At 47.7% G+C, this 25,606-nt stretch overlaps 1 protein-coding gene across 4 annotated transcripts; it reads right to left on the minus strand.

The window, feature by feature from the left end:
• SCAMP3 (secretory carrier membrane protein 3) lies at positions 1-25,140 on the minus strand. Of its 4 annotated transcripts, none has more exons than XR_014214266.1 (10): positions 24,991-25,140; positions 18,224-18,301; positions 15,833-15,967; positions 12,496-12,616; positions 10,613-10,741; positions 9,037-9,196; positions 7,880-7,981; positions 3,529-3,646; positions 1,723-2,318; positions 1-295 (listed from the first exon to the last, which is right to left on the minus strand). XR_014214266.1 is itself a non-coding variant. In XM_082202450.1 (10 exons), exons 1-9 carry the CDS (start codon positions 25,045-25,047, stop codon positions 2,172-2,174), a joined length of 1,047 nt encoding a protein of 348 aa, XP_082058576.1. In that variant the 5' UTR covers positions 25,048-25,140; the 3' UTR covers positions 1-295; positions 2,168-2,171. The 4 variants fall into 4 exon arrangements, 3 of the variants coding, with proteins under 3 accessions (XP_082058576.1, XP_082058577.1, XP_082058575.1); XM_082202450.1 differs by having other exon boundaries at positions 2,168-2,318; XM_082202451.1 differs by having other exon boundaries at positions 1-2,318; positions 15,833-15,964.
• Between the last annotated feature and the right edge of the window lie 466 nt (positions 25,141-25,606).

Here is a 25,606-nt window from a genome sequence, read left to right on the forward strand (position 1 = left end):
GAGTTAAAATGTAGTTTATTCCTTAAATAAAGTTCCGTTAAGTCATCTTGCATTTGGCACAGCAAAATAAATAATAAAAAAGTCAGGGTGGAGGAAGAACCACGCACACATGGACAAGAAAGTCCAACATGGCATCGAGTGAGTCAGGGAAACATTGGCTACGCGGCACAGACCCAGTAATTTCAGACGCAGGGAAAAGGAGAAGGGCGGTCTGCCTTCAGGGGTCAAACAAACGGAATGAGCCACGGAAGAGAGGATCTAAAGCCTCTGGGCTGAGACCTGGAACCGGCAGGAGCTGAGAGAAAGAGAGACAGAGAGAGCACAGGTGTGAAACCGAGATCAGGGGGAGAAGAATCGGCAGGTGCCCTTTGCTATTCAGAGCATCCCAGGCCACAAAAGCAGGCCTTCGAGGCACAGGGAGAGGAAGGGGACCTGACTGGGCCTCAGACCCCCAACCCACACCTGTTTCCTTTCCTTAAGCCATGGTTCAGGAGAATAAGGCGAGCGCAGATGGGGGCGAAAAGAAGGAATAGACCATTTTAAGCGGATTTCGGATAGTGGGGTGCAGGCTCCCCCCTCAGATCTGGAGGCAGAGAAGGAACGGGGAGTGCTGGGGGACCTCTAAAAGGGTGCCAAACCCAAAACAGATGCCTATTTATATCAGCCCCCCACCCCCACTTTAAAAAATGAAGACACACAACATGAAAGATAAGGCAGGGCTGTAATGGATGAAAAGGGAGAGTTGGGGTACAAAGATTTGGGGCACACAGCTCCCCACCTACGGGCCATGTGGGGAAAACAGAAGTCATGGAGATGAAATTATGTGGCATCACCCACAAGAGTTCAGCTCAACAAAGACAAGGGTGGGGGGGAAATAACCCAGTACTGTTCTATTTACTAAAATAAAACAGATGACTGCGTAGGCAAACACCACCCTCCAGTGGCCAGCACCGGCAAGAAAAAGCCTTATAAATTTGGTGGAGGAGAGAGCCTAGAAAGGGAGCGCAGCAGCAGCAGCAATGGCCGCTCAGAGCGCAGCAGTTAGCTAATAAAGAGGGCACCGCAGAAAGAGCCAAGCGCCTCTTCTCCCACAGACGGACCCACAATCACAGGCCCCCAATCTGCACTATATATACATTTTACATTTGTGCCATACCGCTTTAAGCAGCTAGTTTGGCTTCCCCCAAGGAATCCTGGGAGCCGTAGTTTGTTAAGCGTACCAGGAGCTGCTATGACACATGAGAGGACTACAATTCCCAGAGTTCCCTGGGAAGAGGGACCGATCGCTAAACCCCTCTAATAACTGTGTGAGGGGAAAGAAGGCCTGCTAACAGGGCTTGGCGCCGTTGACAGACTAGTTTCCCAGGATCCTTTGGGAGGGAAGCCATGACTGTTTATAAAGCGGTGTGATGCTGTTTTAAATGCATAGTGCAGAGGGGGGGCCACAAACACACACACGCAAGGGTTCAGGAAGCACCCCTCTGCACCAAACAGGAGGAGGAGGACACCTTATACTGCCAGTGTAGTTCTCCCAGCTCTGTTTTCCACCAGCAGGGAAGATGTTCGAGGCATCAGAGCCCCTTGCCATTTAAGGGGGGCAACCAATCAGGAAGCAAGGGAGGCAGAGAGAATTGTGGGAGATGCGAGAATCCGGCAGCCCATGGTTGCAGCTCAAAGGAAGAAATTTGGGGAACTTGGGGAAGTGCCCTCGCCTCACCCCACCTGGGCTAAGCTGAAGGAGGGGTGGGGGCACGTGAAGAGGCTTCAGCAGTTGAAGAGTCGCTCCTAGCAAGGCCTTCATCCTCCACGCAGCCATGGGAGAAAAGGCAGAGAGGTCCCCTGCTGCAATCTCCGGCGCCGAGGCTCAAAACTTCTCGCAGAACGGTTGCAGGAGATGAGGCGCAGTTGCCGATTCCATGCTGGGTGGTGGTGCGACGGGGGGGGGGGGAGGAGTGAAAGGACAGGGGCGGGCGGGCAGGGAGAGCGCAGCCTTCTAAAATCAGCACACACAGGAAGGACTTCCGACGAGGGAGAGAAGGAGAGAGAGAAAGTGCAACTCGGCTTGTCGGTCGAAGCTGCCCCCACCCCGGTTGGGAAAGGGGCCGGAAGAGGAAGAGCAGCGGCAGATTTCTAACACATGCGCGCGCGCACACACACACACACGCACGCCTTTACGAAGGCCGGAAAGCGTTGCTCGCCGCCCCGGTCGCTGCGTTGGCGGCCGCCGTGCGCACTGCTTGGTTGGAGAAGACGCCGGCGGCAAACTCCTCCTGGGCTTTCTGGAAGCTGGCGCCCGTGCGGCGGTAGAGAGAGTGGATCTGTGGGGAGAGATAGACCAGAGGTTGTGCTGGTTGTTCAAAGTGCTGGCTGTGCCAGCCCTAGGTCAGGCATAGGCAAAACTCCGGCCCTCCAGGTGCTTGGGACTACAATTCCCATCATCCCTACCAGTGGTCAGGGATGATGGGAATTGTAGTTCCAAACATCTGGAGGGCTGGAGTTTGCCTGTGCCTGCCCTAGATGGTGTCGGCCAGGTGATGGACATTAACTCCCTCCACACAACAAGAAAGTTGGTGGTTCGAGCCCACCCACAGATGGCTGCGGACAGGATTCCCACATTGCAGGGGGTTGGACTAGATGTCCCTCAGGGTCCCTTTCCAACTCTACCATTCTACCTGCACAGGTGCTAAGATCCTCAGGTGAGCACTATATATTGAATTTATATACAGCCCTATACCCGGGGGTCTCAGGGCGGTTCACAGAAAAAATCAACATATAAAACCACAAAATACATAATAAAAAAACAACAACCCAATAGGACCCTCCCCACAAAGAAACCCATTTTAAAAGGTCATATGATGTAAATCAGATCAACCAAAGGCCTGGTTAAAAAGGAATGTTTTTGCCTGGCGCCTAAAAAGTGTGTAATGAAGGCGAACTTCTCTGGGGAGAGCATTCCACAGGCAGGGAGCCACTGCAGAGAAGGCCCTGTTCTTGTGTTGCCACCCTCAGAACATCTCATAGAGGAGGCACACAAAGAAGGGACTGAGAAGATAATCTCAGGGTCCAGGTAGGTTCATAGGGAAAGAAGCGGTCCTTGAGGTATTGGTGTCCTGTAATGTGGTGCAAATGTGGCCACAAAACCACAAGAAATCTATGGCCAGTTGCCATGGAAGGAAGGAAGGAAGGAAGGAAGGAAGGAAGGAAGGAAGGAAGGAAGGAACTAAGGGAACAAGCTGTGCTACCATAATGATTAAGGTTTTAAATGATAATTTTAGGTTATATGTTAATGATTAAGTTTTAATTTATATATTTTTAAACTGTTGCTATATCTGTATTGTCCGTGTTATAACCAATTGCGAATTCAAATGTACCCCTATCATGTTTTATGACTTGCTTGATATTGTATGTGGGCTGGAACTGGTCTGTGACTGAAATAATAAATTCATTCAAGGACGGACGGACGGAAGGAAGGAAGGAAGGAAGGAGAAACAGACTGGGAGCTCAGCAACCTGAAGCTGCCATACTCACCCGCTTCAGCATGATGATGCCGAGTCCGGCGACGACCGTGAAGAGTGTGGCCACCAGCATCATGAGAATGGCCACCCCAGTGTTCAGCTTCAGCGCTGTGAGGCTGACGATCCAACCACTGCAGTTGAGAGGGGGGAAAGCAGGATCAGTGCCCATGAGCAAGGGGGCGGCAATTGCTAACTGTGTGCAACCCGGCAATTTTAGGCATAAAGAAAATCTCCCCTAAAAACAGCCACAAAACGTAATTATTATTTATATCCCCCCCCCCCCCGCACAAAGCAACTTGCAAACCATTTTAAAAACAATGAATAAGAGTTTAAAGAAGGGGGCCAGTCACCATCTCTTAGCCTAACCTTACCTCACAGGGTCATTGTGAGGATAAAACAGGGAAGAGGAGGAGGACCACATATATACATTGAGATCCTTGGAAGATAGAGGTGGTATAAAAATGCAATCAATCAATCAATCAATCAATCTTTTTTTGCTATTTTTTAAAAAAATAATCCAGCAGGCATTTTAATTGAATTCCAGTTTTACAGTTTGGACCAATTTTTGCTTTTGTTGTATTGCGTTCCTTGTACATTGCTTAAGAGAACTCTGCAATTAAGCAGTACAGTGGTACCTCGGGTTAGAGACGCTCCAGGTTACAGACACTTCAGGTTACAGACTCCGCTAACCCAGAAATATTACCTCGGGTTAAGAACTTGGCTTCAGGATGAGAACAGAAATCGTGCTCCGGCGGCGCGGCGGCAGCAGGAGGCCCCATTAGCTAAAGTGGTGCTTCAGGTTAAGAACAGTTTCAGGTTAAGAATGGACCTCCGGAACGAATTAAGTTCTTAACCCGAGGTACCACTGTATATGAAATGTCCAAATAAATAAAAACCGCCCCAGGAAAGCATGGACTGCTTCCGTTCCACGAATTCTGCTTGCTCGGCACATTTTTAACACTTTCCCCGCAAAGCCCCAGACGGCAGATTTGCTAAACTTCCCTTCAAAGATCAGTGCTGCCTTTCCAAACACCTAAGAGCTTGAAACAGTCCCTCACGTGTTTTCCCTATTGTACACATTATGAAAGGGTTAGAGAACGCTAAATTTAGTCCCTTAGGAGCCAGTTTCCTGGTCCATCCCTAAAGACACTATTGAACTCCTTCCTTGAGAGTCTCTAATCTATTATGAAACAGGTGGCAATAGATCAGAGGGGTGTAACTTATTTTACACCCACTGAGACAGTTAGCTCCTAATTTATCACCTTCGCTCTTTGAAGGCTGTGGTATATTTTTTCCTCCGTTTTTTAAATGTCTGCAACTCTTCCATGGTCAGTTGACTGTAATTATACATTTGATTGATTGAGCAACCCCATTTCCTGCCTCACCCAATTTTGTGTTCACTCCCCAGTCAGAATTATGGTGCCTAGAGTTTTCCTCAGCCCTTGCTGCTGGGCTGTTGTTCCCCAAATCCATCAGGGTCCCCCCACCCACATTTCATTCTGATGCAAAGCTTGGGCTTCCCAAATACCCGAAAGCAGTGCTATTTTTCTAGAAGAAGAGGTGCCAGAACTGACCGTGAACACCTTCCCTCGTCCACTTAGGATGGCAATGGCGTCCAATGGCTGGAACAGAGTTCCGGCAAGTTCCGGCTTAAAAAAACCGCCCTGCCTGAAAAGCCACCTCCTTCCCTACAGACCCCCTTGGGTGTTAAGATCAGCAGAAGGTTCTTCCACTGCCCTCAGAAGCTTGGGTGGTGGTGGCGACCCAGAAGAAGGCCTTCTCTGTGGCGGCAGGGGCAGACCATGATAATATGGCCGCCCTGCGTGAGGCCAACATTTGACGCCCTCCTCACAGCCCTCGTGGCACTGGCTTAAAGGGAAGGCTTAAAGGGCTTTGGGAAGGAGTTGCGCAGCTCTAGCAGAGTCCTAGAGCCCCCGTAATTCAGGAGTCAGCCAACTTTTTCAGCAGGGGGCCCGTCCACTGTCCCTCGGACCTTGTGGGGGGGCCGGACTATATTTTGGAAAGGGGAAAAATTGAACAAATTCCTATGCCCCACAAATATCCCAGAGATGCATTTTAAATAAAAGCACACATTCTACTCATGCAAAAACACGCTGATTCCCGGACCGTCCACGGGCCAGATTCAGAAGGCGATTGGGCCGGATCCGGCCCCCAGGCCTTAGTTTGCCTACCCATGCTTTAGATCAGGGGTCAGCAAACTTTTTCAGCAGGGAGCCGGTCCACTGTCCTTCAGACCTTGTGGGGGGCCGGACTATATTTTTTTTTGGGGGGGGGAAATGAACGAATTGCTATGCCCCACAAATAGCCTAGAGATGCATTTTAAATAGAAGCACACATTCTACTCATGTAAAAACACACTGATTTCTGGACCGTCCGCGGGCCGGATTTAGAAGGCGAAAGGGCCAGGTCTGGCCCCCGGGCCTTAGTTTGCCTACCCATGCCGTAACTCCTTCCCAAAGCCTGGAAAATGTTTGTCCGGTTTTGGGAAGGAGACAAGACCCTGTCAGGGCCCTCGTGGCTCCTTCCCAAAGCCGGTTCAACCAGACTTTGAGAAGGCGCCCTTCTGAGCTAACAGAAAGATGGGGAAGGGGCCTGTATGAGAGGCCGGTCAGAGAGGGTTTTCTCAGGGTGGGAGGCTGAGGAAAGGGAAGCTCTCCCAGATGGGAGAATTCAGCTCTCTGTATGTGTGAAGATTAAGATAAAATGGTAACCGAGGGCCACACAGATATACCGTATTTTTCGCTCTATAAGACGCACCAGACCACAAGACGCACCTAGTTTTTGGAGGAGGAAAACAAGAAAAAAAATATTCTGAATCTCAGAAGCCGGAACAGCAAGAAGGATCACTACACTGTGAAAGCAGCAATCCCTCTTGCTGTTCTGGCTTCTGGGATAGCTGCGCAGCCTGCATTCACTCCATAAGACGCACACACATTTCCCCTTACTTTTGAGGAGGGAAAAAGTGAGTCTTACAGAGCAAAAAATACAATATTTATAATTTTGTGTTATACAGCTGTACTTTGGTTGTCAAACGCCTTGGTGCTGGGACGTTTTGGCTCCCAAACGCCGCAAACCGCCCAGAAGCGAGTGTTCCAGTTTGCAAATGTTTTTCGGAAGCTGAATGTCTGGCGTGGCTTCCGATTGAGTGCAGCAAGCTCCTGTAGCCACTTGGAAGCCGCGCCTTGGTTTTTGAAACATTTCAGGAGTCAAACGGACTGCTGGAACGGATTAAGTTCAACAACCAAGTTACGACTGCCTAAGGATCATATGAGGATTATTATTAATGTACATTTCTTTTCCTCTTTGGTGTTTTTTTTTTCCTGTTTGATATATTGTTTTCTCTTATTCTTTTTCGCTTAGTTTGAATTTCATGGTATATTCAGTTGAAAACCTTTAATAAAATAGTTTTTTTAAAAAAAGAGAAGGCACCCTCCTCGGCTGTGGGCGAACCTGTGGCCCTGGCCTTAAGCTGTGAAGTTCCTTCCCCACAGAGACGCAACCCAGTACCTTCCATTATACAGCTTTCCACAAGTGCTGAAGGTGTGCCTCCTTTATATCCCTGGACTTTTTGTTGGAAAAACGCCCCCGGGAAGGGTCCCAACTTCCCAAGACACCGGGGCTTCTCTCCGGTGGTCACTCTCTGGCTGAAATCCTCCCTCAGTCCAGAGAGACCGGTAATAAGCGACCCCTCCACCCTGAGAGGAGCACACTAATCTTCTGGCATCCCATCACAGAAGAAAGTGACAGTGCGTAGTCTACTCACTACTTTATTAAGACCGTATAAGCAGCTCTTACAAGCATAACTGCTCTCCTGAGCAGCAAACACAAGAGTCTCTGACTCGACTCACACTTCGACTCAGAAGCGGAAGTACCGTATTTTTCGCTCTATAACACGCACCCGACCATAACACGCACGTAGTTTTTAGAGGAGGAAAATCCGCATGCATGCCACCCGTGGGCAATCCCTCCATAACACGCACAGACATTTCCCCTTAATTTTTAGGAGGAAAAAAGTGAGTGTTATGGTGCAAAAAATACGGTAACTCTCCGATTACAAGAGAACTGGCAGAGACTTCCTGTCTCACGCTCAGAGACATCAAATGTCAACAATCTAGCTGCTTTTTGCAGCTGGTGAGATATAAAATCCCAACACTTTTGACGTCCGAGACATATATTTCTAGGATCCGCCTTATTTCTGTGATCACCAGTTGATTTAAACTGTTTTCAGCATAAGTGTTTCAATTGTTTTAGGTTGCCCTGGGACCTCAGGGCGATGGGCAGGTAATGAATTAAAGTCACAAGACTGCAGGCCACAGAGACAGCGAAGAACAGGGCGCCCTTACCTGAACCCCCAGCCTGGGATGCCAATGGCCTGGAGAACGTACACCACATCTTGCGCAAAGAAAATGAAGAAGAAGACAAAGAAGTTGAAAGAGCTGTCACTCCTGAAAGATGAGAGAAAGGAAGAGTTAGGACCCTATTGCTATAACTGGGCTGTGTCTATTTATAAGAATATTTAGATACTGCTGTTCCATTGAAATAAATAAATGTCAGAGTGGTTCACGTTAGTCATACATAAAACCAGACAGTAAAAAATATCCATATAAAACTCTGTCCACAAGAATGGGGAATTGTTGACCCTTCAAATGTTGCTGATCACGGTTGCCATGTGTCCCCTTTTTCCAGGACAATTCCTCTTTTACAGGGGTAAAAATTCTGTCTGGGTGGATTTTTAAAATATTTGCCAAATTGTCTCTGGCTATAACTTCTGGATGAGACATAGACATAACAGGTGGTTGAAGACATGCTTTCTTCTTTTCTCCTGCCTCCCCTCAGCAACAGATCACAGCTTCTATAGCCTACATATAGTAAAGGTAAAGGTAAAGGGACCCCTGACCTATTAGGTCCTGTCGTGACCGACTCTGGGGTTGCAGCGCTCATCTCGCTTTATTGGCCGAGGGAGCCGGCGTACAGCTTCAGGGTCATGTGGCCAGCATGACTAAGCCGCTTCTGCCAAACCAGACCAGCGCATGGAAACGCCATTTACCTTCCCACCAGAGCGGTACCTATTTATTTACTTGCACTTTGACGTGCTTTCAAACTGCTAGGTTGGCAGGAGCAGGAACCGAGCAACGGGAGCTCACCCCGTCACGGGGATTCAAACCACCAACGTTCTGATCGGCAAGTCCTAGGCTCTGTGGTTTAACCCACAGCGCCACCCGCGTCCCTTCTACATATAGTAGAGCTATTTAAAAATGAGAGTCGTCGTAGCATCCTCGTTTTTGCTCTTCAAAATGTGGCGTTCCCCTGACTAGGCTGGCTGGGACGGAAGGGAGTTGTGAGCCTAGTTAACATTCAGGTGGGGCCAATGGTTCCCTCATTCCTCAGGCGGCAGAAACCAACTCCCCAAATATCTCTGCCCAATTTGCCTGCCGTCAAGTTACCCCGCTCCATGGCAGCATTACGGCCTCGCAGCCGCACGCCCATTTTCCCGCCGTACCTGAAGGCCTTGTACATGGGCCGATACCAGCAGAGGAAGGAGCAGGGCGTGAAAATCAAGGCCCAGAGGATTGAGAGGCCAAAGCCTGAGCCGCCCCCAGAATCCACGCAGAAAAAGGCCAGGGAAGCCAGGAAGTTGAAGAAGAGGGTCACAATGCCGGCTGTGGGGACGAGAAAGGCGACGTGGGTTAGCTGATCTCGAGGAAGCGGAGAGAGAGGGGCAAAGGCGGCCCCCACAAACTGCAGTCACAGGGTGGGGGGCGAAAGCTAAAGCCCTCCGTCGGGACGCAGCTGTGACCCCTCTCTCTGCCCTGTACAGAGTTAAGACTAACCATTCTTATTAATTCAGCTGTGCAATCAAAGGTTGCTCGTTTATTTATTTGTGGCTTGGGTTCATTCACTACCCTGCCTTTCTCCCACAGTGCAGAACCCAAGGCAGCACAGAGGAGAAATTTGAAAAGATACAACTAAAAAAACCAAAACACCCCACAATCAATATAAATATTTTAAAAAACAAATCAGTACCCCCTATTCAGTGAAAACACCTAAAAGCGTTTAAAAGCACACACACACAAAATGATATGGCTTGTGTTTCCTAGTTAATTTGTACTTATGCCGTGAGTGCAAGCTTGCAGGGCACACAGAACGCTTCTTCAGGTGGCTGTTTGTTTCCTGTTTTGAACCTGCAAATTAACTAAAGCATGTGAGGAGATCCCCATCGACACAGTGGCCTTAGGCTAGTTTATCCACGTTCTCCCTGCGCTGTCAGAGGCAGCATGCCTCTGAATTACCACCTCAAGTGGGGAGAGTTGTTTGTTTGTTTTTAATATTATTTTTATTAACTTATTTTTTTAACACAATATTTCAGCATACCAATAACAAAACAAATAAATTTTTTGCTCTACTGAGCTCGTGACTTCCCTCCATCCCTTCAACCGGTTTTTAATTTTCAAATTTTTGTGTTGCACTTTATATCCTCTACTTCAGACCTTTATCCTGCCCGGGCGCTGAGGTCCAGCGCCGAGGGCCTTCTGGCGGTTCCCTCGCTGCGAGAAGCGAAGTTACAGGGAACCAGGTGGAGGGCCTTCTCGGTAGTGACACCTGCCCTGTGGAACACCCTCCCACCAGATGTCAAAGAGAAAAACAACTACCTGACATTTAGAAGACATCTGAAGGCAGCCCTGTTCAGGGAAGTTTTTAATGTGTGACATTTTGATGTATTCTTGATCTTTGTTGGAAGCCGCCCAGAGTGGCTGGGGAAGCCCAGCCAGATGGGCGGGGTACAAATAATGAATTATTATTATTATTATTATTATTATTATTATTATTATTATTATTATTATATTTCCTTATGATCAACTCTGTCTCAGTGGTATATAGTGTTTTGAGATTTACAGTTGTTGTTGCCTTCAAGTCCCCTTGTGAGAAAGAGGACGCTGAACAATGATGGGCCTTTGACTTGATTCAGCAGGATAAAGACCTTCTGCTCTAAATTCCCCCTGGGGCTGCTGGGGACTCAACCTTCTGCCTGCAAGACATGGGCTCCTCTGCCGCTGTGCTGTGCTTCAAGGACTTACCCATCCAGAGGTAGTACATGGTGGTGACCGTTTTCTGTGATTCCACGGGAATCTCCACAGGGATATCCTGATAGAAACATGGCTTCACCGGACAGAAGGAAGGCAACGGAGGCCAGTTGTTCTGATGGGCTGCAAATCCAAAAGCAGAAAAACAAGAGTGAGGCAAGCGGCAAATTCAGGGTCCTTTCACGACACTCACAGCCAAGCCCCCTCTAAGATTATGTAATAATACTCTAATAATACATCACAACGATCCATGAAGATCTCCACCATGCAGATCAATCAGATCTACTATTTTCTGCGCACCTACATGGGGGCAAATGATTTGGAGCGCTCCAATATCTTTTTTTCAGAGTAACTTACTGTATTTTTCCATTTATAAGACTATGGGGTTTTTTTCTTCAAAAACTAAGCTTAAAAATTGGGGTCATCTTATACATGGATAGTGATGTGGTCGGACAGGCGATTGGTGGCTGCCGCAAGCTGGAGATTGTCAGTGAGAGCCAGTGTGGTGTAGTGGTTAAGAGCGGTAGTCTCGTAGTCTGGTGAACTGGGTTTGCGTCTCCGCTCCTCCACATGCAGCTGCTGGGTGACCTTGGGCCAGTCACACTTCTCTGAAGTCTCTCAGCCCCACTCACCTGACAGATTGTTTGTTGTGGGGGAGGAAGGGAAAGGAGAATGTTAGCCGCTTTGAGACTCCTTTGGGTAGTGATAAAGCGGGATATCAAATCCAAACTGTTCTTCTTCTTCTTCAGTAACGTTTTGACGGGTGATTTGTTGTTGCAACAAGTTCCACAGGCTATTGGCTGCTGCGGCAATTGGGCGGGCAATTGCCGTTTGTTGTCGGCAAGCGTTCAGACGATTGGTCGCTCCGTCGATGTGCGTGCGATCGACTGTCTTGGTCCCACGAAAAAGTAGACTTTTCCATTGTAAAGTCAAACCTCATGTTACGTCTACTTCATGTTACGTTTTTTAAGGTTACGTCGCACGGCGACCCGGAAGTACCGGAAAGGTTACTTCCGGGTTTCGCCACTAGTGCATGCATGCAAAATGATATAATGCGCATGCGCAGAAGCGGCACATCGCAACCTGTGCATGCGCAGACGCGCCGCTGCAGATTGCGTTATTTTCATGTTGCAAACGGGCCTCTGGAATGGATCCCGTTCGCAACCAGAGGTACCACTGTACGTAACAGAACTCGCATGTCTTTCTCTTGGTTTCAGTGTTCCTAAACACTTCGCTTTGCAGCCTACAAAACAACCTCCTCTTTTTCCTCCAGACTGAGCCCAGGAGCCCATCCTCAGAGGCCGATTCCCCTCCTTTCACTCTGACGGGCTTCAACCAGAGCGTGTGGCTAAAAAGCTCCCCTTTCTTGCTGACTGGGCAACTCTGCGACAGACCCCGCTGCAGGAAACAGTCGTGGCCTTTGGCACAGCCTCCCCACGGCCCCAGATCACTACACCCCCAGAGTGAGGTCAGGGTTTTTCTTACTGCCAGGGTGGGCTATACCCAGGGGCACGACTTATAAAAAATATTGGGGGAGCCCATGAATAATAAATAATGAATAATAAATGAAAGCTCATGAATAATAAATAAGCTCATGAATATGCAAATAAAGTGGCGCCGCCTCCTCGTGAGCGAATAGGGGAGAGCGTGCTGCGCCTATTAATCAGCTCCGAAGGAAATTGGGTGGAGCTTTTGCTCGGGAGGGAGGGCAGGAGGCATGCAGCCCGACCCTGTGCATTTTGGGCTGGGGGAGGGGCGGCGATGGCACTCTGCTGGAGGGGCGCCCGAGATTATTGGGGGGGCAGAGCCCCCCGAACGAATTTTTGAGGGGGCTCGGGCCCCCTCAGGCCCCATGGAGTCGGCGCCTATGGCTATACCTGCTCCGCCACTCAGTGCAGCGTTCTGCAGTTCCCGCTCCCGCCGGTCCAGTTCCTCAGCTTTGCGGTTCAGCTCCTCTTGCCGTTTCAACAGTTCCGCCGTGGCTGCCGCAGTCGACTCCTGGGGGAAAAGCAAGAGTAAAATCAGCAGGAGAGAAAGAGGAGGGACAGTCCTTCCCCATGTATATTTTTCATCCAACTGATTTTTTTATTATCATTTAAATTTCTATGCCACTTTTCCATATGTGTATGCTCAAAGCAGCTCACAAGGAAACCGTAAAATGCGTATCAATACAGTGGTGCCTTGGTTCTCAAACGCCTTGGTACCCAAACACCTTGGAACCCAAACACTGCAAAACCGGAAGTAGGTGTTCCGTTTTTTGAACTTTATTTCGGAAGCTGAATGCGCTCCGTTTTGAGTCCCCCGGTGCTTCCTGTTGCACTGCTAATTTGCGACCACCCATTGTAATTCAAGCCTTCCGTTTCCAATTGCAGTGTTTTAAGGTGATATTTGGAGCTTATATTTGGTGCTTTTGTTTTTGCTATTTATTTTGCATTTTTTGTTTTGAGGCTTTTTCAGTTAATTTGTTTTTGTGACTGTGTGAATCCCAGTTCAGCTACTGATCGATTGACTGAATGTGTGACTGCGTAAATGGATAAAAGCCCCCCATCCAAACAACGACTAACATCAGTGCAGGTAAGATTTTTTTTAAAAAAAATTTTTATCATCTACAATACTGTTTTATTTATTTTATAGTACAGTACATTGATTATTGCATTCATTTTGTGGATCAATGGTTTTGTTAGGCAGTAAAATTCATGTTAAATTGCTGTTTTACGGGTTGTTTTTAAAAGTCTGGAACGGATTAATCCGTTTTGCATTACTTTCTATGGGAAAGCGTGCCTTGGTTTTGGAACGCTTTGGTTTTGGAACGGACTTCTGGAACAGATTAAGTTTGAGAACCAAGGTCCCACTCTAACTGCAGAGCATCCACGCACAGAAAGGCAGTCTTGTTTAACAGCCCTGGAAAAAGAGCCTTAAAACTATCGCTCCAAAGGGAAAATGAGAAAATTATTCCTGCCTACATACGTGAAGATTATTATGACGGCATAGTTTTCTTTGTAGGTGTGGTTTTTTCATTTTTGGTTTCTGTTTGGTTTGCTTTGTTTTTGTTTGTTTTTTGGATTTTATGTTTGTAATTTTTGTTGTGATTTTGCATTGAAAACAAACAAACAAACAAACAAACAAACAAACAAACAAACGATTTCTGCCTGTGGTACATCTGAAGGTCTCTAATCGGCCGAAGCAGGTGCACTGTGACCCATCTATGGAAACGGTGCGCTGTTTCTTTAAGGGAAGTGGTTTGGGAGTGTTACAGGGAGAGAGGTCTGATATCTCTCAGAGGTTAACTCCCACTCGATGAGTCTTCTGAGAAGTGAAAGCAACTGGGTTTCTTTTTCTCCACTTTTCTCCGCTCGTTCATTTCCTTTTTTCTTTACAGTCTGTAAAAAGCAGCCTTCTGCTTGATGTAAATGAAGTTTGCCAGTGAATCAAAATAGATCTTTGTTAAAAAAAAAGAAGCCAAGCTTCGGAGAACCATCATTCCGGTTAAGAAAGCCAACATCACCTAATCACAGAAAGTGGCAATGGCCTCAGAAAGGAGCATTATAAGAATACCAGTTTATTTTATTTTTAAAAAAAACACCCACACAATGACAAGTTGCTAGTCCTGAAGATTGGCTTGAAGGAAGACAAGCAAAAAAAAACCCAAAGAAACTCAGAAGCTGAAAAGAGCAGATGAGTAGCATTCTTGGGGAATCGAAGAGTGCAGGTTTCACCACCGTTTCTTCATTTTTTATTATTATTATTATTATTATTATTATTATTATTATTATTATTATTATTATCTATACCACCCTTCGTCCAAAGATCACAGGGAAATTTCCCTTTTCGGATTTCGAAAAATCCGAAACCAGCGTGACGAACTGCTTGAAAAGGACAGGAGTAAATTTATACAATATATGAAAGAACACTGTAAACATTTGAGAACGTTTGCAGATTTGATTTTAAATATTTTATAATGATAATTTTTGAAGCTGATTTACAAATACTAAAGTAATTTTTTTTAAGTATATTAAGAAGGTAAATAGGGTGATATAGAAATGCTAAGGTGATTGTGACTGCTTAAGAAAGCCAGGGAGTGGGGGAAGTCGATGCTCAGTATGAGCAAAGCTGTATTTGATGATATGATTTGATATGAATGCGATGGAAAAATATGAAAATTTAATTATATATATATATATATACACACACACACACACACAAAGATTACAGGGCAGTTTACTATATAAAAACGCAAAAATACATAACATAGTAACAAAACAAAAATACCCTCCCCCCACGTTTAAAAGGCCATAGATTGTTTAAAGGCCTGAGAGAAGAGGAATGCTTTTGCCTGACACTTAAAAATATATAATGAAGGCACCAGGCAAACCTCCCTGGGGAGAGCATTCCACAAACATGGAGCCACCACCAAAAAGGCCCTTTTGTGTGTCGTCCCCCCCCAGACCTCTTATGGAGGAAGAACACAAATAATGGCCTCAGATGACTAACGCAGACTCCATGTCGGTTCATATGGGGAGAGGGGGTCCTTAATATCCATTCCTACCAACTTTAGAATCAATTCTAACATAATATTTAACTCTGGGGCTGTGTACATACATGTAAAGTTCATTCCTCACCTGCCAAAGGATCCTGGGAACTGTAGTCTCCCCCTCGTGGAGTGACAATCCTTGACAACCTTAAAAAACTACATTTCCCAGCATTCTTTGGGAGCAGACCTTTAACTATATAGCGCGCACACAGCTTCTGATTCCCTTTTGGCGCAAAATCTAGATTACCTTGCAGAACGCAGATTTTTCTCCTTTTCAAAATTGGAAACTGTAGATGTTAGAAGCGCAGCGCTCCAAGCGATAACAAGTTCTGACTGGTGCTGAAATTTGCACTGCCCAGGAATGCAACAGCAACTATGTCCTGTTTCTGTTCTCATCCTGAAGCAAAGTTCTTAACCTGAAGCACTATTTCTGGGTTAGCGGAGTCTGTAACCCGAAGCGTACGTAACCCAAGGTACCACTGTATTTAAATTCCTCTTTTGTTACTTCTGTCACAAAAGCCATGCAGCGAGGAAACAAACCGATTCGTCTGAACTCGTGCAGAAAACAGAAGCCGTTTGGGAGGATTCAAGAAACGGAAATAAGAACGTAAAATAAAAAGCGACCACCCTGGATTTATAGTTTCGAACAGAGGAGCGTTTAAACGCAGGCGCTTCCCCCTTACCTGAGTGCCATAGGAGCCGTAATTCTTGGGCTCGGTGGGGCTTGGCTTCTTGGGGGGCTGCGAGGCAGGAGCTGGCGGTGCCGCAAGGGGGGCCGGTGAAGCCGAGGGAGGGGCAGCGTACGGAGGGGGCAGCTGCTGCAGAGGGGAGAACGTAAAAACATAAGATGCGCCTGATTACTGGATCAGGCTAATCATAGAATCATAGAGTTGGAAGAGACCACAAGGGCCATCGAGTCCAACCCCCTGCCAAGCAGGAAACACCATCAGAGCACTCCTGACATATGGTTGTCAAGCCTCTGCTTAAAGACCTCCAAAGCAGGAGACTCCACTACACTCCTTGGCAGCAAATTCCACTGTCGAACAGCTCTTACTGTCAGGAAGTTCTTCCTAATGTTTAGGTGGAATCTTCTTTCTTGTCGTTTGGATCCATTGCTCCGTGTCCGCTTCTCTGGAGCAGCAGAAAACAACCTTTCTCCCTCCTCTATGTGACATCCTTTTATATATTTGAACATGGCTATCATATCACCCCTTAACCTCCTCTTCTCCAGGCTAAACATGCCCAGCTCCCTTAGCCGTTCCTCATAAGGCATCGTTTCCAGGCCTTTGACCATTTTGGTTGCCCTCCTCTGGACACGTTCCAGTTTGTCAGTGTCCTTCTTAAACTGTGGTGCCCAGAACTGGACACAGTACTCCAGGTGAGGTCTGACCAGAGCAGAATACAGTGGCACTATTACTTCCCTTGATCTAGATGCTATACTCCTATTGATGCAGCCCAGAATTGCATTGGCTTTTTGCAATGACCCACTTAGTCCAGCATCCTGTTCATCCAACCAGATGTCCCAATGGAAAACTCTCAAGCAGGATTTGAACACAAGAGCACGCTCCCAGCCTGCGATTCCCCGCAACTGGGATTCAAAAGCATTCCTGCGTCCAACTGTTGAGGCAGAGAATAGCCACCATGGCTAGTTAGGGTACTGGCAGCCTTCCCCTCAACCTCTTTGCCTCATCCTCTTTTATTCACCATATTTTTCGCTCTATAAGACGCACCAGACTACAAGACGCACCTAGTTTTTGGAGGAGGAAAACAAGAAAAAAAATATTCTGAATCTCAGAAGCCAGAACAGCAAGAGGGATCGCTGTGCAGTGAAAGCAGCAATCCCTCTTGCTGTTCTGGCTTCTGGGAGAGCTGCGCAGCCTGCATTCGCTCCATAAGACACACACACATTTCCCCTTACTTTTTAGGAGGGAAAAAGTGAGTCTTATAGAGCAAAAAATACGGTATTATTTTTTATTGTACATTTTATTTACAACATAAATAACATAAAACACCCCACCCACCCCAATACAGAAATCCACCCTTATTAAACATGAACATAACATACAGTGAGCATAACGTACAACAATACAAACACCCAAATAAAAGACTTCCTTTATCCTGTACCTGGCCTCCTTATTTACTTCTTATAAGCTGTTTCCTTTATGAATAATAATTAAGATTTTTCTAATTATAACTTAAATATCCACAAAGTCTCCTGCAGACATTAATCAAAACAAGTCCAGGTATGTACAGTGGTACCTTGCAAGACGAATGCCTCGCAAGATAAAAAACTCGCAAGACGAAAGGGTTTTTTGTTTTTTGAGCTGCTTCGCAAGACAATTTTCCCTATGGGCTTGCTTCGCAAGACCGAAACGTCTTGCAAGTTTGTTTCTTTTTTCTTAACACCGTTAATACAGTTGCGACTTGACTTCGAGGAGCAACTCACAGAACGCGGTGTGGTAGCCTTTTTTGAGGTTTTTTAAGACTTTGGTGATTTTTGAAGCTTTTCCAAAGCTTTCCTGACACCGTGCTTCGCAAGACGAAAAAAATCGCAAGACGACAAAACTCACGGAACGGATTAATTTCGTTTTGCGAGGCACCACTGTATTTTAGGGCACTGTTTTGTGAAGTATTCTCTGCATTTCCCCCATGCTTTTTGAAACTCTTGTCTAGTGTGATCTCTAATTGCCTCTAATAGCCAGTTCAATATACTCTAACTGTCTGTCTTGCCGTTCCATAGCCCAGTTTCTTTTTTCCAGTTTTTAGCAATTAGCTAAAAACTGCCTCGTCCTCTTTCAAAGCCATCCGAGACGGCAGCCATCACAGTTTCCTGTGGCAGGGAGTTCCATAGTTCAACATGCTTTTGGGCTCCCTACATGCTGTCCTGCCGGCCTGCGCCCGAGAGACACCGCAATTTCTCTCACAGGCACACCAGTTCTGGAGAGTTTCCCCTCAGCACCCCATACGCTGAGCGCAATCTCAGCCTAGCTGCAAACTGGGCCTCGGAGACCTTCCCTCACCCTGTAAAAAGAAGCAACAGCGAAACTGGTGTAATAAAAGAATAGCCCTCCTACCGCTGTGTTGTCAAAAGGGTTGTAGACATCCAAGGTGGCGTAATCCGACGTCGGCCTGTGCTGTACGATGGCGGGGTCCTGAGAAGACAAAAGAAGTTGCGTTTAGATTTGAGAACTGGTGTAGGTGTTGCGATGGCTGCCGCCTCCGGAGGCAGTCTCTGATGTGGCAGGCTAGCCTTCCCTGACTTTGGATCCCCAGATATAGGTGGACTACAATTCCCATAATCCCTGGTCACTGTGCCATGATGGGAATTGTAGTCCAACAACACCTGAAGACCCAAAGTTGGGAAATGGCTCTCAGTAGCTCATAGTATTATTATTATTATTATTAGTAGTAGTAGTAGTAGTAGTAATAATAATACAGTGGTACCTTGGGTTACAGTACCTTCGGGTAACGTAATTTCGAGTTACGAACGGGGAAAATACTTCCGGGTTTCGCCGCGCACACACATGCACAGAAACACTCTATTGCGCCACGAGCATGCGCAGAAGCAGCACCTCCGGATACAGACTTTTCAGGATAAGTACGGCCCCCCGGGATGAATTAAGTTCGTAACCAGAGGGTCCACTGTAATAACTTATTTATACCCCGCCCATCTGGGTGGGTTTCCCCAGCCACTCTGGGCGGCTTCCAGCAAAATATTAAAATACAATAATTCATCAAATATTAAAAGCTTCCCTAAACAGGACTGCCTTCAGATGTTGCCTTGACATCTGATGGGAGGGCGTTCCACATGGCGGGTGCCACTACCGAGAAGGCCCTCTGCCTGGTTCCCTGTAACTTCGCTTCTTGCAGGAAGGGAACCGCCAGAAGGCCACCAGAGCTGGACCTCAGTGTCCAGGCTGGACGATGCGGGTGGAGACGCTCCTTCAGGTATACTGGACCGAGGCCGTTTAGGGCTTTAAAGGTCAGCACCAACACTCTGAATTGTGCTCCGAAACATACTGGGATCCAATGTAGGTCTTTAAGGACCAATGTAATATGGTCTCGGCGGCCGCTCCCAGCCAGCAGTCTGGCTGCTGCATCTGAGACAACAGGCCTCTGAACGGCAGTTACTGGGGAACCCAAACTGGGAATGTTATGCACCTACAGATGGTGGGGATGTCAGGCGTCATCCTGGCACCCAGGCCTCCTTACTCGGTCGTAAGTGGCCAATAGCCAGGTGCAAAATGCAGGGCTCGCAGTTTAGTGTTCTCCTCCCAGCTGAGCAGCGCAAACAAGCTGTGTTGTCCCTGGTCGCGAGGCAGTGGGGTGAAAGTGTCTCAGCTCCCACGGGGGCCAATCCAGCTTCTTGTTTCAACATCATGGTGTATCCCCAAATAGCGATGTTTGGTTGGTGATACATCGTGATCTTTACAGTGGTACCTTGGGTTAAGTACCGTATTTTTCGCTCTATAAGACGCACCAGACCACAAGACGCACCTAGTTTTTGGAGAAGGAAAACAAGAAAAAAAAAATCTGAATCTCAGAAGCCAGAACAGCAAGAGGGATCGCTGCGCAGTGAAAGCAGCAATCCCTCTTGCTGTTCTGGCTTCAGCAATAGCTGCGCAGCCTGCATTCGCTCCATAAGACGCACACACATTTCCCCTTACTTTTTAGGAGGGGGAAAATGAGTCTTATAGAGCAAAAAATACGGTACTTAATTCGTTCCAGAGGTCCGTTCTTAACCTGAAACTGTTCTTAACCTGAAGCACCACTTTAGTTAATGGGGCCTCCTGCTGCCACCAGAGCACGATTTCTGTTCTCATCCTGAAGCAAAGTTCTTAACCTGAGGTACTATTTCTGGGTTAGTGGAGTCCATAACCTGAAGCATCTGTAACCCGAAGTACCACTGTATTATTACTATTATTATTATTATGCCGCCGGATTGCTAGTTGGCATCGTTTATGGTTGGAACTGCAACAGTATCTGACATCGCCCAGCCCTAGGGATCAGAAGCTACTGGAAAAATTATCCTCCACAAATTTGTCAAATCGTCTCATGCTTCGTGGCACAACTCCGCTGGATGCAAAGGTGGTAAAAGGGAGCCATATTGTGCCCTGCCAATTCCATATAAAGGAAGGGGGTGGGGAAACGCTTTGAATGTGTGGCGTGGATATCACCCCCCTGATCGCTTGAGATCATTCCCAGAAACCTCCTGACCTCTGCACAGTTAAGTCATATTCATCTAGTAGTGCCTACATGAATCAAAGCTTTTCTTGCCAGTTCTCTGGAAGGCTTTTTCCTGTTGAAAGCAGAGAGGCACCTGAAATTCTGCAGAAAACATTTCTGCTTCACCCAGCGAGAATTAATATGATTCATTCATTCTGAATTTCATAATCTTAACTGTTTGTGATGCTTTAAGGATTCCCTTTTACGCTGCCTTCGTATGTTTCTTTTGTGGTTTGCAAAAACTTTTAGGAACAAAATACGCCAGCGCTTTCAGTCCGAATATCTTTTTGCTGTTCGCTGTGATAGCAGCTGAATGGAGCCCCCATCTTCTGGGGAAGTCTACCTCCGAATACTCTGTGTGCTGGGAGGGTGGAGAAGGGAGGGTGTGCTCTCCCCCCCCCCACTCTGCCTGTCGGCTTTCTGGAAGCTTCCGGCCAGCTGTTGTTGGAAACAGGATGTTGAAGCAGACGGGCTTTAGGGTCTGATTTCGCAAAGCAGGCCCTGTGTTTTAATCACTTATATGCTGGCCAGTTGCTGTTATTGTAACTGCAGGGGGGGGGAACCTTGTGGGAAAGGAGCATTGAAATGGAGCGCTCTAAAGCTACATGTTTTGATTTGAAGCTTGCCTTCGGAGCCTGTATGAAGAGGGCGGCTTGTGGGCAGGATGTGGAGGAGAATGTTCGAACTCTCTGCCTCTGTCAACAGTTTTTCTGGATTGAGCCTAATGGCTCGTTTAAGTCCAACATCCTATTCTTACAGAGGCCAACCAGTGGAACAGACACCCCTTCATTGGAGGTTTGTAAACAGAGCTCGGCTGACCATCTTGCAGGGATCCTTTAGCTGTGGTTCCTTGCATTGCAGGACTAGAGTGTGATGGCCTGGGACTCGGGCTTTGAACCAGAGGAGTCTCAGTCTGCACCGGATCCTTTGCCTCAGGCATCATCTGAACCAAGTCTGGGGCCTGATCCTGAAGAGTCCCAGTCTGCACAGGTTCCCCTGCAACAAACACCAGCTGGGCCAAGTCAGGGGCCTGAGCCTGCCCTGGCTCAAGGAATACCTCGTTGCCTTCAGCTGGGCCATCACTTACATCTGCTCCACTACCGTTGGAGCAGGGGAGGCTGAGGCGGCCTCTGGGTCTAGTAACCCACCAACGTCTCCCAAGCTGCAGAGACTGAGGTCTGAGAGAAGGAGAGACCTGAGTACTCGCAGGAGGAGTACTTCGGGCGAGACAGGGATGTGAGTTGTCGGGGGATCAGGACTGGCTGATACCCCGACAAAGATAAAAGGCTGTCGGACCCCACCCCAGGTTGCGGGAGCAACATTGCTGTGTGCTAGATCCTGCCTGAGATCCTGTACCTGTCCTTGCCTGGTTTCCTACCTCGTGTCCCACCTTGGCCCTATCGGACTGACTCCTAGCAGAACCTTCGGATTCTGGACTGGTCCTGAACCGGGTTTCACGGGTTACCCCCAAGCCCAGCACACAGAGGTCCCTTGAGGCCTCTTCCCAATTCTATGATTCTACAACCAGTTGCCTTCTGGGACATATACTAGCAGGCCCTTAGTGTGGTAGACCTCTGCTAGTGCACAGTGTTCAAAATGAGCTAGGCGCATTTTGCACCCAGCTATTGGCCACTTGCGACCAAGTGAGGATGCCTAGGGGCCAGGAGGGGGCCTGACATCTCTGCCATCTGGGAATCATTGGACCTGGACTGTTTCCACACTAATACCCCATCCTGTAGAATTCTGTCAGTTATATTTTTTCCTGCACAACCGGAAAGCATTTCTGGAACCAAAATGCCTTTTCTCTGTGCCAGCCTGAGCAGGAACTGCGAATGGCATTCTAGTGAATTGTTGTCGCTGGTCTTCACTTAGCCCACATGGCTGCTCTGATCATGGTTGTGAAGAATATCCCAGCGTTATGAATGGCCTGTGTCGCCATTAAGAAAAAGAGGTCGAAATAAGCCAATATACATGTGGACTGTCCCTGGGTCAAGTGACTTTGCTTCTTTCAGTTCTTCTTAACCGAGCTCAAGGCTGTCATCTGAACTAGCCAGATGTTTAACTGAGAATCAATCACAGTCAGTCCATTATTTGAAAAATAAGGCTTGAGAGCAGTCTTGCCCCAAATTGGCAACTATACCTTCTGTTTTGGTGACTTTACCTGTGGTTTAAGGAGCTATTTGGCGCTTAGCTTACAGTGGTACCTAGGGTTAACTACTTAATTTGTTCTGGAGGTCCGTTCTTAACCTGAAATTGTTCTTAACCCAAATACCACTTTAGCTAATGGGGCCTCCTGCTGCCGCCAGAGCACGATTTCTGTTCTCATCCTGAAGCAAAGTACTTAACCTGAGGTACTATCTCTGGGTTATTGGAGTCTGTAACCTGAAGCGTATGTAACCTGAAGCGTATGTAACCCAAGGTACCACTGTATATATCTGAATTTCTAACACTGGACAAGAGTACCTCTGAGCACCCACAGATAGCACCCACACAGAGGCTTGATGATGATTATGATTAATAATAATAATATTAATAATAATAATAACTAATACCCCGCCCATCTGGCTGGGTTTCCCCAGCCACTTTGGGCAGCTTCCAACAAAATAAAAAAAATACAATAAAACTTCAGACATTAGAAACTTCCCTAAAGAAAAAGGCTTGTGGAAAGCAAGACCTCCAAGCACTGTTCACACCTCTCTTTTGACCAAAGGATAAATATTGACCCAGGCAGTTACTCATTGCCTATGGAGGTCAGGCAACCCATTTTGCTTACAAAAGTTGGGTTGGGCCCAAAGAGCAGTAGAAGGGACAGGAAGACAATGTGCAAGATGACCAACGTATCAGAAATATTTCCCAGTCCGGAGAAGACACTATTTGACAATAAAAAACGACCACACTTGAAAAGACAGTCAACAACAGGCCTACAGCTTTGAAGGAACCACGTGCTTGGGGTCTCACAAGATAAAACCCCAAGGTTAATAACCTTATCGAGTTGGCAATAGTTTACCCCACCTCAGATCCTAGTTATCTCAAGGAGAGATAAGTGACGCAGTGGGCCAGGCCAAACCTTAAGAGTTTCACAGCCTTGGAGTTGAAAGGCGGAAGAGGCAATTAGAATGAAGCCAAGCGGCCAATTATCCAAAGAGATCTGGGCTGGGCGAGCAACTAGGTTTATTTAATCCAGAGACAGGACAGAATGCAGCAATTCTCAGGAGGTGAAGATAAACGAAGGCATCACGGGAAATACCATTTGAAAAAGTAGCTGTATGTGTAAAGCCCCTCAGTTATTCTAGGGCTCGTAACAGGCAGCCTCCAGTTATTCCTGAGGATTTTTAATTTATTTTTAAGGCAGAGCAGGCACAAACACTGCAGTGTTCTAGAATAGTATGGTTGACTAAACAGAGATGGGGACAGCAAAGGAAGCCAAATCTAGCCAGATCAAGTGTTTCTTACCCCAACTGATGAGACAGGAGTGGAGAGAGGCCCTCACTCCACTAATAAAGGGTAATTTAAAAAAATTAAGCCTGCCCTACAGGCTCGGCTACAAAGGATCCATTGACCACCAGATTCAAAGCAGCAGCAAAACGACAACAACAATTGACTGACATCTCACTCTCGCTCTGCCAGCAGTCGCCAGAAGGAAGGGTCGGGATGGGGGAAGCAGCAGACGTTAGTTCCTAGGAGCCAACTCCTAGGGGCCCGAGGTCCCTTACGCCTCTCCCCAATAAAATATTTGAGGGGGCGAGGCCACCCGCCCGCCCCCCAAGTTGATGGGCACTGCCATTCAAATAGTATGCGTGCGCTGCGGCTTGGGGTCGATTATGTGGGGAGGGGCTTACCTGCCCCTCCAATATTATATTCAAGTTGGTATGTTATAAGTGGGGGGGGGGAGAGACAGTGGTTGGGGATGGGAGAGAGACAAGCACACCGAAATCGCAGTACAGTGTTTAGGGAAGCTTTTAATGTTTGATGTATCATAGTATTTTAATATTCTTTTGGAAGCCGCCCAGAGTGGCTCGGGAAGCCCAGCCAGATGGGCGGGGTATAAATAAAAAATTATTATTATTATTATTATTATTATTATTATACCTCGGGTATTCGTTCTGGAGGTCCGTTCTTAACCTGAAACTGTTCTTAACCTGAAGCACTACTTTAGCTAATGGGGCCTCCTGCTGCTGCTGCTGTGCCACCAGAGCACGATTTCTGTTCTCATCCTGAAGCCAAGTTCTTAACCCGAGTTACTATTTCTGGGTTAGCAGAGTCTGTAACCTGAAGCGTCTGTAACCCGAGGTACCACTGTACCAGGGGCAAAAGCAAACGGAGAGCCAAGAAGCCCGACTTACTCCCAACTTCGGACCTACCACGGGAGGGTAGTGGGAGGTGAAAACCCCTCTGCTCACCCCTCGGAGGGACTGGAGGCAGGTAAGCTACGAGGACGCCCCCCCCCTCACCTCAAGACAACGGGCAGGGGGTCGAGTTCAACGCCCCAGGGGAAATCCTGCTCCCTCCCCGAGTCCCCGGTCCGTATCCGGGTAAAGAGCCCCTTTTACCCCGGAATGGGCATCACCACCCCGGGGGAGGGAAGGAGAAACCGCCCCCCCCCCGCCAGACGCACCTGGAAGGGATTCCCCGTCTCCCCCTCGAAGGGGTTTCCCCCGCCGTTCAGGGCCATGCCTGCCCGTCCTGCCCTCCCTCCGCCGAGCGTTCGACTGCGTCGCCTCGCCTGCGATGCTCAACGCCCATTGGCTGCCGAGGTTCTGCGCGTCACCCGCAGAGAGGGAGGGGATTCCTACGCACGTGACTGAGAGGAAACGGGGGAAGTGGAGCCGTGACGCCCAAAGGGAGATGTCACCCGCGCGGGGGATGATGGGAGATGTAGTTCTCTACAGAGCTTGAGTTTAGAGGGGACTGGGCGCAGGACATGCTGGGTGCTGTAGTCCCATATAGGATACGGAAGAAGGTGCTGAAGTGCAACGAAAAGGGTATCAGTCATGCTCCGCAGCAGGGGTTAGGCAACATGGAGCTGATGGACTCCAACTCCCATCAGCCCCAGCCAGAATGGCCGGCGGCTAGGCTTGATGGGAGTTGTAGTTGCTGGATTACAACTCCCATCGTCCGTAGCCATTGGCCGTGCTGGTTGGGGCTGGTGGGAGTTGGAGTCCAGCAACAGATTCCGTGCCCTACACACGTTGCTAAGCACATGGCACCTCCACAAAATCCTGGGAATTGTA

This window comes from Podarcis vaucheri (assembly GCF_965113315.1).
Source record: "Podarcis vaucheri genome assembly, chromosome: 16".
In the NCBI taxonomy this organism is placed as follows: Eukaryota; Metazoa; Chordata; class Lepidosauria; order Squamata; family Lacertidae; genus Podarcis; species Podarcis vaucheri.